Genomic DNA, 15866 nt, shown 5'->3' on the forward strand with positions numbered 1-15866 from the left:
CTTCATTCTTCCACATCAGAAAAGCTAAATGTCTTCCCACTGAACACCTCAATATCACAGGCTTGAAATAATGAACTAAACAAGAAAAAAACAGCTCGATATTCCACTTTTGAAGTTTTACATTCCTGTCATTATAACTAACAATGTGAAGACAATATAGCACTTTGTAGCACTCTGACATTTATTCAATTTCATTACACACTTTTCTAGGTTATGAAAACTGCTAGTTTCTACTTGACTTTTTTTTTTTTTTTGCTTCTCTGGCCCCCAGACTAAGCTGCCAACATACACCAGTTGTCAGTGAGAAATTACAATCTCATTCTCCTTTTTCTGTCCCTTGCTAAAGGTTTCAGTTTTACCTCCCCTTTGAACAAAACAAAGAGCACCCCTCCCCCACACTGGGAGATGACAACTAATGGATTGAGACACTTCAAAGATCAGTCCAGGTGATGATGAAGGCAGAAAAAGCAAACGCAGGAGGGACAAATAAAACTGAAGCAAACGTTTTAAAAACAACTCCTCTCCTTCAGAAGTGTGCCCCCCTCCCCCCTCCGCTGCCGCTGGAAAGCTGCAGAGTTTGCTCTGGCCGGTTTCGCTGTTTTCTTTCCAACATCATTACTGACTATGAAAGGCTGTTTCTCTTTCATCACATTACTCAACATACTTAAAAAAATCCACTCCATCGCATTCAGTGGCCTGCATTCCCTCTCCCAGAGCTGTAACAACACACCCGCGCCGCGCCTCCCTCAAACAGGCTTCAACACTTCGGGCTGTCTGTGGTCTCACCGAGCCCGAGACAATGGGAGTTTGCCCAAGTCGAGTCAATCGAGGGGCTGGACCGGCGCCTCCACAGGTAGAACAAACTCCCGGGGGAGGAAGCTCGTCCCACCAAGCACTCCGTCCTCCCCCGCCACTTGTTGCCGAGCCCCGGGAGCTGACTTGTGCTTTATTAATACTAACATTGCTCCAATTTTCCTGCCCCCGCGAGGAGTCGCGGGCTCACACAGGCCTCTCCTCTGACGCACAGAAGGCTCTTCCTCCCATACATGGTACCCACGCACGATCGTGTCCCCCCTCCAAACTTCTTCATCGCTGCCCCGTCACCGTTCCACGGCGGCACAGTCCGGGCCTGACAGTGAGCTCGGCCTCAGGGAGTTCAGGGAACTCCGGCCCCCCAGCAGCGTTCGGCCCCGAGGATGGGCCCTGGGGCTGCTCCCGACCAGGCCGCCGGGCTCCGGGGGTCCGCCCCCGAGGGACCGCGCGCCGCGAGCCGAGCCCCGGACCGCCATACTCACCCTTTCACCACAAAGAAGGGGTCCTCCATGGACATGGCTTCCCGGCGGCGCCCCGCCGCAGCCCGTCCGCACGCACCGGCTCCCGGGCCCCCCGCTCCCGCCGCCCCGCCGAGGTTCACGGGGCCTGAAGGGTCGGCGGCCCGGCGACGGGTGCGCGCGCAGAGCCTCCGACGCTACAGCGTCTCTGGGGCGGCCTGCCGTTAGGAGAAACGCAGCGGAGGCGCTAGCAGGTTCCTCAACTTGATCCCCGCCTGGAGACTACGAGACTCCCGGGGCCGGCTCCCCCCATGCCTCCGCCCCCACCGGCCCCGCCTCCTCGAATCCGACCAATCATGAGCACACTTCCCAAATCACCACTTCCGCACTCCACTTTCACGTGATCCAGGCAGTGCCCGCCTCCTCCTATAGAAGTTGTGTCTGTGCAGTCACGTGACGAGGGCTCTGGGGCCGCCTGGAGCTTCAGGAGTCGGAGGAGGGGCTGCTTTTCTCTCGTCACGCGGTAGGGAGCCAGTGTCTGGAAAAGGATAACTGTCTCCAGACCCCTCTCCTTCAATCCCACTTTACAAAGTAGGTTGGAGTTCCTTCACCTTTTCTGTTGCTAAAACGGCTTGTTGCTGGGTCATTTTTCAGTCGCGTCTGACTCCCCTTCTCACCGCCTCCGGAGTTTTCTTGGCGGGGACGCTGAGGCGGTGTGACAGTTCCTTCTCCGGCTCATTTTACAGATGGGGAAACTGAGGCAGGCAGGGTGAGGTGAGGCTTCTGGGACGTGGCAGAGAAAATCAGGAGGAAACAAGGGCAGTCTTCCCCCGACTGATGGGCACTCCCTGCGGCATTTCCGCTTATTCCTTTTTGAATTTTTTTTTTTAATTTTATAATTATAACATTTTTTTGACAGTACATATGCATAGGTAATTTTTTTTACAACATTATCCCCTGCACTCCCTTCTGTTCCGAATTTTCCCTTCTTCCCTCCACCCCCTCCCCTAGATGACAGGCAGTCCCATACACGTTAAATGTTTCCACTTCTTCCTTTGAAAACTTCCTTTCTGAGTCCTTAGCCCGTTTGTCTACAGGGGAGAGACAAGTCCTGGCATATTTAAATCAGTTCCTGTGTATCTCAGAGTAGCAAATTATTTTTCGAGAAAACTTGCTGCAGATTTTTTTTCCTCGTTAACTTTCCCTTCTAATTTTAACTAAATTGATTTTGCACAAAAAGTTTTAAATTTCATATAATCAAAATTGTCTAATTTATTTCCCCTTTATCTCTGGCTTAATCAAGAACTTTTTCATATCCACGATTTTGAAATTTTTTTACTCCTCTAATTTGTTTATGGTGTGACTTTTTTTTATATTGAGATTACGTATTCAGAGTTTACTAGGGTATATAGAATAAGGTAATAATCCAAGACTAATTTCTGGCAGATGGCTTTCCAATTTCCCTGGGAATTTTATTAAATAATGAGCCCTTCCCCTTATATTTGTGATCTTTGAGTTTAACAAACTATTTCCACTTTTTTTGTATCTTATGCACCTAATTTGTTCCAGTGACCAACTTTTCTATTTTTAACCAGTGCCATGGCGTTTTAATGATTGCAACTTTGTGGTATAGCTTTAAGATACACTGTTAGGCCTCCTCCTTTCCCTGCTTTTTTTCCCCATCATTTTTTCCTGACATTCTTGGTCCTTTGTTTCCTTAGATGAAAATCATTATTTTTCTAAATATTTTGGTAGGTGGAACAAGGTAAGACTGAAGATGCAAATTTAGTTAGTATTGCATTTTTATTACATTGTCATGACCCGATCATGAGTAATGAATATTTCTCCAGTAATTTAGGGGGCATTATTTGTATGCCACAGGCCCTATGTAGAGAATATTTTAAGCACATAAGTTTCACATAGAGTAATGTAAGAGGTGGGGGAGGGGGATGTACTACTAATGCTGGCCCATGGATGCCCTTTCACTTTGTCTATAGTGCATCCAAAGGAATCGATAAACCTTGCCAACTAGGTATTTATGCCAGAATGCAGTGATTACTTTTCACAATTGCTAACTCTAAACATTTATCCAACAAATATTTATTAAGCCCCATGACAGGCACTAGGATATGATTTTTTTTTCTCAATAGAATTTTATTTTTCTAAATACATGTAAAGATCGTTTTCAACATTCACTTTCAAAAATCTATATATTTAATATTTTCTCCCAGGAACATTCAACAACATTCACTTTTGTAAGATTTTGTGTTTCAAAATTTTTCTCCTTCTCTTCCTTCCTTTCCCTCTTTCCTTTTTTTTTTTTTTAAATTAATTTTATAATTATAATATTTTTGACAGCATATATGCATGGGTGTAATGTTCTGTTGTCTCCAGAAACTACCAGTCACTCTCTGGGAGGAGATCTGCTGTCTCAACTCAATCCCAGACTCAACCTCGAGTAGACTCTTCTCCCTTGCTCAATGTTGCTTCTTTTATCTTCCCAGAGAATGGGCGTGGAATAACTCAGGGGCTTCTGGGAAAAAAATACTTCAACCAATGAACTTGCTCCTCCTAAACATGCAAGCTTCTCCCTAGAATTCAAAGGGGTAAAATTCCCCTTAAAGGCGGGAACTAGAGAATTGTCAAGTACCGACTTAGCACTTAGTAAGAACCTAATATCTCATTATCTCATTAGCACTTAGTAAGAACCTAACACATGGGTAATTTTTTTTTTTTACAACATTATGCCTTGTACTCACTTCTTTTCCGAATTTTCCCCTCCCTCCCTCAACTCCCTCCCCCAGATGACAGGCAGTCCCATATATGATAAATGTGTTACAGTATATCCTAGATACAATATATGTGTGTAAAACCGAGTTTCTTGTTGTACAGTAAGAATTTGATTCAGAAGGTAAAAATAACCTGGGAAGAAAAACAAAAATGGAAACAGTTTACACTCAATTCCCAGCTCTGGGTATAGCTGATTCTGTCCATCATTGATCAACTGGAACTGAATTAGATCTTCTCTATGTTGAAGATATCCACTTCAATCAGAATACATCTTTCTAATATTTAATTTCTTTAATTTCTTTCTTATTTGTTTTGTGGTTTGATTTATGCAATTCTGAGAGTGCAAGGTTGAGATCTCCCATTATTATAGTTTTGCTTTCTATTTCTTCTTGCAACTCTCTTAATTTCTCTTTTAGGAAGTTAGATGCTATACCACTTGGTGCATATATGTTTAGTATTGATATGGCTTCATTGTCTATGCTACCCTTTAGCAAGATATAGTTTCCTTCCATATCTCTTTTAATTAGATCGATTTTTACTTTTGCTTGATCTGAGATAAGGATGGCTACCCTTGCTTTTTTTTACTTCATCTGAAACATAATAGATTCTGCTCTAGCCTTTTACCTTTACTCTGTATGTATCTCCCTGCTTTAAATATGTTTCCTATAAACAACATATTGTAGGGTTCTGACTTCTGATCCAGTCTGCTATCTGCCTCTGCTTTATGGGAGATTTATCCCATTCACATTTATAGTTAAAATTACTAATTCTGTATTTCCTGCCATCATATTATCCCCAGATTATGCTTTTTTTTCCCCTTGTGCCCCCTGAATCCCTTCCCCAGTATTAAACTTATGGGCCCCATTTGTGCCACATTGTGTTTTTAGTATCCCTCCCCCCTCCTTTTAAATCCCTTCCCCTTTCTTGTACCCTTCCCTTATTACTATTTTCTTTTTCCCTTTTCCTCTCTCCCCTTTTAATGAGGAGAGAGAGAATTCTCTGAAAAACAAATATGTCAATTATTTACTCTTTGAGCCAACTCTGATGAGAGTAAGATTCACACAATGTTCCTCCCCCTTTCTAAATTCCCTCAGATATGAAAAATTTTCTTTGCCTCTTCCTGGGATATAGTTTCCCTCTTTTTATCTCCCCTGACACTATCCCCTTTCCATTTCTACTTCCCCCCCCTTTTTTTTATGTTATACCAGTAAAAACAAATTTTACATGTGGACTTTCTGTATATCCACAACAGAAATACAGTTCTCAAGAGTTCCTTTTACCTTTTTCTGCTTCTCTTGAGTCTTGTGGTTAGAGATCAGATTTTTTGTTTAGATCTGTTTCTAAGAAAAAAACAAATGGAATTCATCTGTTTCATTAAATGTCCATCTTCTTCCATGGAAGAAAATGCTAAACTTAGCTGGATAGTTTATTCTTGGCTGCATTCCAAGTTCTTTTGTCTTTCAGAATATCAGATTCCAGGCCTTTCGATCCTTTAATGTGGAGGCAACCAGATCTTGAGTGACCCTTATTTTGGCACCTCGATATTTGAATTGTTTTTTTCCTGGCTGCTTGCAAAATTTTTTCCTTAACATGAGAGTTAGTTCTTCAGCTTGGCTACAATGTTCCGTGGAGTTTTTTTTTTAGGGTCTTTTTCAGAAGGTGTTCGATGAATTCTTTCAATGCCTGTTTTACCTTCTGGTTCTATTACCTCTGGGCAGTTCTCTTTGATGATTTCCTGTAAAATAGAATCTAGGCTCTTTTTTTCATCATAATTTTCGGGAAGTCCAATAATCCTCAGATTATCTCTCCTAGATCTATTTTCCAGGTCTGTTGATTTTCCCAGTAAATATTTGACGTTATTCTCCAGCTTTTTTTTTTTTTTTTTTTTTTTTTTTTTTTTTTTTTTTTTTGGTTTTGCTTGATTGATTCTTGGTGTCTCAATGAATCATTCATTTCTATTTATTCAGTCCTGATTTTTAATGAGTTATTTTCTATATTTGCTTTTTTTACTTCTTTTTGTATATGTCCAATTGAGTTTTTAAATGAATTATTTTGTTCTGTGGAATTTTTTTCCATTTCACTATTTTTCTTTTTTAAGTGAGTTATTTTCTTTTTCCAATTCACAAAATTTGTTTCCCTTCACTTCCTGTGAATTCTTTATCATTTCCAATTCAAATTTCAGGATGTTGTTACTCTCTTGCATAGCTTCTCTTTCCTTTGCTCATTTTTCTTCTAATTCTATCTTTAATAGTCTCTTCTAGGAAAGAGTTATGTGATAGGGGCCAGGTATCATTCCCCTTCAGGGTATTATCTGGAGACTGTCTGCAGTTAGTCTCCTTGGGGTTGGAAACCCGCTCTTTTTCTGTATAGAAGCTGTCAATTGTTCTCTTCATTTTTTTATTCATTTTTAAGAACTTATGGGATCTGGCTTCATGGTAAGGAGGTTACCAGCTTCCTCTGCAGAACAGGGATAGTATGGACAGCAGCTGTCTTGTGAACGGGCTGCAAAGGTACGAGGGTGCTCTGGAAGAGAGTTTTACCCCCCCACACCGGAAGTGATTCAGAGCTGGTTAGCATGGCTGGGCTGTGTTTCACAACCCCAGGCCAAAGCCCCCTGTGGGGCTGTAGATATTAGCAGCTGACCAGAGAATAGTCCTGGAGCACAGACTGATGTGTCTCTGCCCCAAGAAGTTTTGATGCTGTGGAACTTCCACTGCCTCAGGCCGAGCCTGTGCAGATTAGAGGCTGCCCCGGGCTGTATCCCCCCACTGCCTTGTAGATTCTTAACTGCCCCAGGGAAAAGCCTCTGACAGCAGAAGGCAGCTGCACAGCCCTGCTGTGATGTATGCTGAGTCAGTTCCAGTTTGGGTTAGCTATAGGCAGTTTCTGGCATTTTTTTTTAAAGTAGCTTGATTTCTCTACTGATCTGCTCTTATGCAAGCAGAGTAGAGCAATCAGCCTATGCCAGAGTTCTCTGTCTCGGTAGCTTTTCTAACCCCAGAGGCCTCTCTAGTCCGATCGGCACAGTATGCTAGCCTAGTTCTATCACTGTCTGCGTCAGTATTTTTCCCCACCCCTCAGGACTGATCTTTTCTGACGAAATTCCAGATTCTCTTTGGCTAGTAAGTTGTTGTGCTTCTAATCTTCGTGGTTTTTACCAGTCCAGAGCTATTTTTGAGGCTGAATTAAATAGTTGGTATTGAAGGTAAGAGAGAGCTTAGAAATTTGTGTGTGTCTTCTCCGACATCTTGGCTCTACCCCCTAGGATATAAATTTTTTTAAAAATCATTCTTGTCCCTCAAGTAACTTATAATCTGCTAAAATCAGAACATTCATTATCATAACTTTTTTTGGGAAAAGGTTTCAAGAATAAGCAGTCTTAGGTAATAATAAGGTCAATTTGATGGTGTTGTTATCTTTGGGGAACCAACAGGATTCTGCCCTAAGACATATATCTTTAGTCTATATTAGCTTTAAAGGTACCAGAGGTTCATCTTGGAACGAATTAGGAACCTTTGTCCTCTGTCCTCTCATCTCTCATTACTTGTCTTGAGGCAGATGGGTTTAAGTGACTTGCCCAGAGTCACACAGATAGTAAGTGTTAAGGGATTTGTCCTTCTGATTCCAGGGCCAGTGGTCCATCTACTTCATTAATCTAACTGCCCCAGTTCTCATTACTTTTCACAGTTTTCCTGACACAACTTGAGCTTGTGCTGATCTTGCCTGTTGATCACTTTTTTATTCCCAAAATGATTTCGCTTTTTGTGCTCAGAAATCTGCCACACTTAATCCATAACCTTTTCTCCATCTTCTGAAAAGCCACTTTAACTGATTGATCTCTAGTATCTTCTGTCTCTATCCCTTCCGCAGATACTTTCACTTATTAGAGATTTATTTATCTTTGCATTTCTGCTGGGCTTATTCATCCATTCTATTATCCTCCAAGTCTCAATTCAATTAATCATGGAGATTTTTGAGTGTATGAGAGAATGGGAATGGAGGATTTCACCATATTCCTAGATCACAACTTAACTAAATAGGTATATAACTCTCCCACAACTCAGGTAAGAAAGGGATATCAAGAAGGATTATATGATTTAACTTATCCTGTCATTAAAAATAGATCCTAGATTTTCTCCAAAGATAGCCAGAAATATCATGGAACAACTTATTTTATCCAAGCACTTCTTTATAGGCAGTCTTCAAGTCAAAACACAAATCATTTTTGGTATTCTGAATTTCTGAAAGATGTTGTTTTGCTTACTTTTGGCCGAGAATCACCAAATTGGATTTTTTTTTGAGATTATGTATTTATTTAGAGTTTACTAGAATATATAGAATAACGGTTAGGAAATCCATATTCTTATTTCAGACACTGAAAATTCAAAATGAAAATAATGACCCTCAAATCCCTTATCCCCATTTATCTATCATCATATCACAGTGCTGGAGAACTCCCTTTCTCGATACCAACTTGCATCATATTGAATGCTGTTTGGAAAGTCATACACCTCTGCCACTTGTGACCTCTGCAAGTAGTCTTCCAATCTTCACAGAGCCCATGCAGCTGAAACTCAGTCCTTTGATTCATTCTCTGATGACCCTGAGGTCAGGTGTGCTTTGCATTATTATTTCTTTCCAGTCGCTGGGCAAGAGAAAGTTTTATTTCAGCCTCTGATGGGGATTAACATAGACCTGACCAAAGTACCAGCAACTCAACAGCAAAGAGCTGTTAAATTTCTTCTTTATATAATTTTTTCTCAATTACATTCAGACAAAAAATTTTAACATTCTTTTTTTAAATGTGGAGTTCCATTTTTTCCTGTTCCCTCTTCCTTCTCCTTGAGAAGACAAAACTATGTGATATAAATTATACAAATGTAGTCATGCAAAATATTTTCATAGTAGCCATGTTGCAAAAGAAAATGCAGACCACAAAACTCCACAAGAATAATAAAGTTTAAAAAGAATACTTCAATCTACATTCAGATTCCATCAGTTCTTTCTCTGAAGGTGGAGAGCATTTTTCATCATGAATCCTTGGGGATTGTCTTCAATCATCATATTGCTGAGAACAGCTAAATCATTCACAGATGCTCATGGTAAATTATTGCTACCCAAGATTATTGGGTATCTTGTTGTGGATCTGCTCATTTCACTTTGTAATATCTATACCATTTCTAAATCAGTTTGTGGTATACATAGAAGAGTTCTTCAACTGATTTTCTACAATTTGTAAAAAGAAGCTGTTGTCTTTCTTTGTATCTGACAAATTGAAATAACTTTAAATTTTGAATGCAAAGTTATCATCTGATCCTTAGATGACATCTAGAAAATGTTAAATTTGAATGATGTTACAAATGGTCATTTTAGGTCAACAATTATCTCTAGCCCTTCAATTCAAAAACAATATTTAAGATACTGGACCATAGAAATGTGAAACAGCAAAAAATATCATAATTGTAGTATAGGATCTAAGACATGCCAGAGATATCAGAATGGTTCCAGTGAGATGAAGAAATAAAGAAATGGAACACTGAAATATTGGATGTTGATATGGTTAGTTTTGCTCAACTGCTTTAAAATTTTTTTTAAAGGAATGGCTCTCTCATTCCCTAATTGATATGAATATTATAACCTGGATATGATACAGGATATAAACAATTTTCAAACTAAGAAATTAAAGCCATTTCTATCATATGAAAAAATACTCTAAATCACTGATTAGAGAAATGCAAATTAAGACAAGTTAGAGTAATACTTCATACCTCTCATATTGACTAATATGACAGGAAAAGATAATGACAAATATGTTGGAGAGAATGTGGGAAAATTGGAACACTAATACATTGTTAGTAGAGTTGTAAAATGATCCAACATACTGAAGAGCAATTTGGAACTATGCCCAAAAAGCTGTCAAAGTGTGCATACTCTTTGATCTACCAGTGTCTCTACTGTGTCTCTATCCCAAAAAGATCATAAAAGAGGGAAAAGGACCCGCATGTGCAAAAATTCTTATAGCAGTCCCTTTTGTAATGGCAAAAAACTGAAAATTGAATGAATGTGGGGGAATAACTGAATAAGTTATAGGATATGAATGTAATAGAATTTTATTGTTCCATAAGAAATGTTAAGCAGGCTGGTTTCAGAAGAGCCTGGAAACACTTACATGAACTGATGCTAATTTTTTTTCTTTTTTTTATTGTAGTGAGTTTATTTTTAATACACATTGCTTTATGAATCATATTAGGAGAGAAAATCAGACCAAAAGGGAAAAACCATGGGAGATTTTTAAAAATCAGAAAAAAAGAAGTGAACAAAGCATGTCTTGATTTACATTCAATTTCCATAGTTCTCTTTCTGGATGCAGATGGCATATTGCTTTGGATCACTGAACCACTGAGAAGAACCAAGCCTTTCATAGTTGATCATCACACATTATTGTTGTTATTGTGTATAATATATTCCTGGTTCTGTTTGTTTCACTCAGCATCAGTTCATATAAATCTTTCCAGGCCTTTCTATAATCAGCTTGTTCATCATTTTTTACAGAACAATAATATTACCTTCATGTACCACAACTTATTCAGCCATTCCCCAGTTGATGGGTATCTACTCATTTTCTAATTCTTTGCTACCACAAAAGGAGCTGCTACAAACATTTGTGCACATGTAAGTCCTTTTCCCTCCTTTATGATTTCCTTAGGATACAGACCCAATAGTGAACTGCTGGGTCAAAGGGTATGCAGTTTTATAGCCTTTGGGAATAGTTCCATGTTGCTTTCCAGAATGGTTGGATCATTTCACAACTCCACCAACAATGCATTAGTGTCCCAGTTTTCCCACATCCCCAACAATATTTGATGCTAAATTGTTTGAACAGTACCAAGAGAACATTGCACTTGGTAACAAGATCACGTAATGATCAACTGTGATGAACTTGGCTCTTTTCAATAATGAGTTGAAATAAGGCAACTTCAATAGCTTCTCATGGAGCCATCTGCATCCAGAGAGAGGACTGTGAAGACTGAATATGGATCAAAGCATAATAGTTTCACTTTTTTTATTGTTATGTTTGCTTTTTTTCCCTCGTGTTTTGTTCCCTTTTGATCAGCTTTTACTTGTGCAGCATAGCAGATATGAAAGTATGTTTAGAAGAATTGCATATATGTATCTTATATTGGATTGCTTGTAGTCTAGGGGAAAGGGAAGGGAGAAAGAGGGAGAAAATTTTGGAATACAAGATTTTGCAAAGATGAAAAAATTAGTACTTTCTTCTCCCTTTTTTCCTTTCTCCCTTCCTGTCTCTGTCTGTCTGTTTCTCTCTGTCTCTCTCTTGTCTCAGAACCCCTGGCTCATTTCAAATGCCATCTAGTAGAAGATTCCTTTCCAGATTCTCCTCAGTCCTTAGTGTTCCCTCCCAGAATTACATAAGCATCTAAGTGGCATAGTAGAGCTCAAAACCTGCCTTAAACCTTATCAGCTATATGGCCCTGGGCAAGTCATTTAACCAGTGCAGATTCCTCATCTATAAAATGGGCATAATGATAGCACCTTCTTCCCAAAATTGTTGTAAGGATAAAATGAGATAAAATTTATGAAGTACTTGTAAACAACTATTGTTATTATGTTTTGTATTTGTTTATCTATGTCAATGTTGTTTTCTACTAGTAGAATGTAAATTCCTTGTACAATTTTTTTCATTTTTATGTTTGCATTCTCAGCACAAATTGTTTTCCCCCCAAACCTCCAGCAGTCTCAAAATTCTGAATTCTATGATCATTTCCAATAGGTGATACTATCTTGTCTATCTGTTTGGGGGATTGTGGGCCAGTGGCCAATTGCCATTTGCTGTGTGTTTGCCTTCTTCTTGGCCAAATAGTATGTGGAAAGACAATGTGGGAGTTTCTTTAATATCTATCACCCCAAGGCAAACTTCCTTAGGAAAAGCAACCTGATGCCAAAGAATACAGAAGTACTTCCTATAGCAACACCCCTACTGATAGCTTTTGAATGACCTGCCATTCTTCAATTTCCATGTTTTGACCAAGTGGAAGTTCAAGAAAAATGCTGTACATCTCCCCCCACCTACACCCCCCCCCCAACCTGCCTCCATTAGTTGAGATTTAGTTATCACCATTGTTGATCATCTGTATTGGAACGGTCTGATGTTTTCCAAATCCAAATTAACAATGCACTAAACTGATAATTCCAAGTGAGACATTTCCTTACCTTCCAAATGCCAAAAAGTTGTCTGGAGTCCTAGGAATCCCATAAATTAGATTGAGGGCAGGGCTAACCACTGTCTGAAGGCTGGAGCCAGTTCACAATTAAATTTTGATTGTGACCATTCACACCTCAGAAATCAGCTTTGATTTATCCTTTCCTTGATGATCTAGTTATTCTAGACTTAAAAAGGTGGAGAAAATGTTAATGATTCAGATTATCTTTAGAACTTCCTCTCCACCTCCACTCCATTTACTTATTAAACATTTTCTAGCACATTGCTGAGTCTCAGGCTACAAATCTAATCACTTCTCCTTGGAAGAATGGGAGGTGTTTGGGTGTCTTATGTTTTGGTCCACCAGGGTCTGCACAGATGCAGCTGGCAGGCAGGCAAGAATGGCTCTTTCTAGCTTTGATTCCTGAGCTAGGAGAGGAGGGAGGAAGTTGGGGCCAGAGTCTGACTGCTCTGCTCTCCTCAGAGGGAGGTGGTACTAGCTAGAATCATAACTATCTTTTCCCTTAAATGTCATTAGTTGGGCAGCTAGGTGGCGCAGTGGATAGAGCACCAGCCTTGAATTCAGGAGGACCAGAGTTCAAATCTGTTCTCAGACACTTAACACTTCCTAGCTGTGTGACCCTGGGCAAGTCACTTAACCCCAGCCTCAGGGGGGAAAAAAAATGTCATTAGTGTAGGGAAAGTAATTTTAGATTTAAACTAGAGTTCTGATAGCTATTCCTTAATAGGGACAGAGTATTCCAAGCTCTATCCAAGGCTTTTGATGTCTTTCCACAATCAATATTCATAGTAAACAGCAAAAAAAAAAAAAAAAAAAAAAAAAAAAAAACCTCTTTTTTTTCCTGCTTATATAAAACAGAAATCAGAGAAAGTCTGTTACCTGGGAAAATATATACCATGTAATAAAGAGTGAAGAGACTTTTCCCATTGGGAGGGAGATAATTCAGCTCTACCAAGAGAGAGTCCCAGGTCTCACCAAGGGGAAATTCCTCAAAATCTTTAGTGTAATAATCTGAGAATAAGGACATTATTATATGTCAGCTTCTTCCTAGATTCTCTCTTTTCACAGGCTTGAAGAGAAATTGGAATTTTATATCTTTTCTCTGAGGACTCTGGAAGCTGGAACTGAGAATTTATCTTTTCTTTCCTGAATCTCAGCAACTCTCCTCTCCTCTCATTGAGTAATCAATCTCTACCAATGGGCAAAATGTCCCATAAAATTAGCCCTCGGAACCAAGATTTACATTTCTTCAAATACTACTTGAAGAAGACAACTATTCTGTTCCCCTCAATCTTTCCTTCTGAAAGTTAAATGTGCCCAATTTCTTTAAATGATTCTCATCTGCCAGAGATAGGTGGTCTTTCAATCTCCACTATTCTCTAGATACCTTCCAGCTTATTAATATTCTTAAACTATGGTACCCAGAACTGAAGATAGTACTTCAGACAAGATCTGACGAAAAGGCAAAGTATTTCTGAAAACTGTGACTGATCACAAAGGTCCAGCATGGCCCCATCAAGTAGAAAGTATGTCAGACTAGCTTTATTCTTTTCCTATCAATGTCACTAAACTCTTAGATCAGAGGAACCAACAAGCTCTTACAATGTGCCAAGCCGTGTGCTAGGCTTTATAGATATAAAGATCAAAAGTAAATAGTTCAGAGAAATGACACATTCATGGATTAATGCAAAATAAATATGAAGTGACTGAGAGATGGTTCTAACCACTGGGGGAATTAGGAAAGGAAAGGGGATGGCATTTGAGTTAAGACGAGAAGGGACTTAGGGCTTATAGGACATGAGGAAGGAAAACATTCTAGGGAGAAGGTACACAGAGAGAAAGGAGAAGTGTTTGGGTAAGAGCAACTGGGAACTAGGCTTGTTTGGCTGAAGCAAACAAGGGACCTTATGGCTTATTCTCTAGTCTTGAATTTTCCAAAGTTAGTTGGGCTGGTCCTTAGAAAAATCTATGACTTGCATTATAATAATAACAATACTAGACCTGAATTATAATAACAGCTAGCATTGCGAATTCACAAACTTCCTAGGGAGAAAACAGCTCCTGCCTTGTGATCGTCACTTTCTTGAAGAAATTTATAAGAGATTAAGTGACTTGCTCATCATGTCACAAAGCTAGCAAATTCCAGATATGGAACTTGAATCTGGACTTTCTCACCATCCCCCCCACAGTTGAATACGATCCTTTCTCCCTCAGATTTTCCTGAAGGTCTTTTTCTGGATCTCTCATAACTTGTACCCATCTTCCTGACAAGATCACAAGCTCCTGGAGGGTGAGGGCTGCTTTGTTTCATAGTTGTATTTCTAATTCCTAGTTCATTGACTTTCCTCTACGGTCAAGAAGGAATACTGATTCACTGTTGTGAGCACAATCCCTGGAATGAAGCTGTCTGCTGTAAGGACACTAGGAGGGCTTCCACCAACTCCACATAGGCAGGTGAGAACCAAAAATAAGTTGGTGCTTTCTAGAAAATTGTCTTCCAAGGAAGCCCGTTCTTTGGAGATAATAATCCTACAACAAAATACCTATAACTGTTGCTATGATTTAAATTTCTCTGATGATAAACAGCAGCATATCTTAAGTTGACTTTCATAGACTTCTGGATTCTATGCTCCCAGCATAGGGGTTGCCAACCGTGAAACCTTGATAGTAACAATCCAAGACAACTAAAAATACTATCTATATATTTATTTAAAAAAAAAAAAAGGAACCAATGGTACCTGAATACAAAATTACTTTATTTTTCTTAAAGTTTTTTTTTTTTTTTTGGGGGGGAGTCTGTTTTCTTTCACAGCATGAATATTATGAAAATGTTTTGCATGACTACACGGATATAACTTTCTAATGGGAGGAGGGGCAGTCAATATCTGAAATATCTTTGACTCTAGGAACTCCCAGCAATTCTTCTTTAATATATTCTTGGACAGTTGCCAGGGGCACTCAAGAGTTAAGCAATTTTCCTATGAGTACACAGATATAAACTTATGGAAATCACCATATAATTTAATCTTTCCCAAGAACCAAGAGAACAAATCTAAATTAAAAGAAAACAAGACCTAATATCATGCCTCTTCTTCTCAGGTATAGTTTAGCTCTGTAAATGCAGAGATGAAAATTGTTGAAAGTCTCTTCTTCTTTGTGTACTATTTGCCTGTTACAAAGCCTTGTGTGGAATTTCCCTGGGACTTGCCTTTATTGTAAGAATGCTGATGTTTTATCTCACCATGATGAGATCAGGTTGCTCTTTCCAGTAACTGGAAAGAGCAACCTGGACATGAGCTGTATTACAGTCAAAGTTCAAGTGCTTCTTCTTCCCCAGGGGAAAGAAGTTAGAGATAGTGTCATCTACATGGCTTCAGGAGCTGGACAATAATGACCTGAGCCTCCTCCTGTTCCAGCTCTTGGTCATGGGAGAATTCGGTAAGCTGCTAATGATGCACTGACAAATCAGATGAAAAGAATCTGATACAAGATTTTTAAAATGCCTTGTTCTACCTACTTTAATGTTAATAATATGAAATGAATATAATGCCAATATGCTATA

At 39.3% G+C, this 15866-nt stretch overlaps 2 protein-coding genes across 4 annotated transcripts in view; one reads left to right on the forward strand and one right to left on the reverse strand.

Annotated features, from left to right (window-relative positions):
- The window catches only part of STX6 (syntaxin 6), a 45695-nt gene extending 44150 nt beyond the window's left edge, over window positions 1–1545 (reverse strand). Inside the window, exon 1 of the mRNA XM_074308516.1 lies at window positions 1296–1545. Within this exon, the coding sequence (XP_074164617.1) occupies window positions 1296–1330 (35 nt within the window). The 5' untranslated portion in view covers window positions 1331–1545. The remainder of the gene's footprint in view (window positions 1–1295) is intronic.
- Window positions 1546–1735: 190 nt separating this feature from the next.
- Window positions 1736–15866, forward strand: part of LOC141565455 (major histocompatibility complex class I-related gene protein) — a 58445-nt gene continuing 44314 nt past the window's right edge. The window contains exons 1-3 of one of the 3 annotated variants that reach the window (XM_074308517.1): window positions 1753–1862; window positions 14637–14758; window positions 15642–15742. The gene's annotated coding sequence lies outside the window, so the exon portion shown is untranslated. Of the gene's footprint in view, window positions 1863–14636; window positions 14759–15641; window positions 15743–15866 lie in introns of all 3 variants that reach the window. The other 2 variants (XM_074308518.1, XM_074308519.1) reach the window with 2 other exon arrangements.

The sequence above is a fragment of the Sminthopsis crassicaudata genome, chromosome 4, assembly GCF_048593235.1.
Source record: "Sminthopsis crassicaudata isolate SCR6 chromosome 4, ASM4859323v1, whole genome shotgun sequence".
Lineage (NCBI taxonomy): Eukaryota > Metazoa > Chordata > Mammalia > Dasyuromorphia > Dasyuridae > Sminthopsis > Sminthopsis crassicaudata.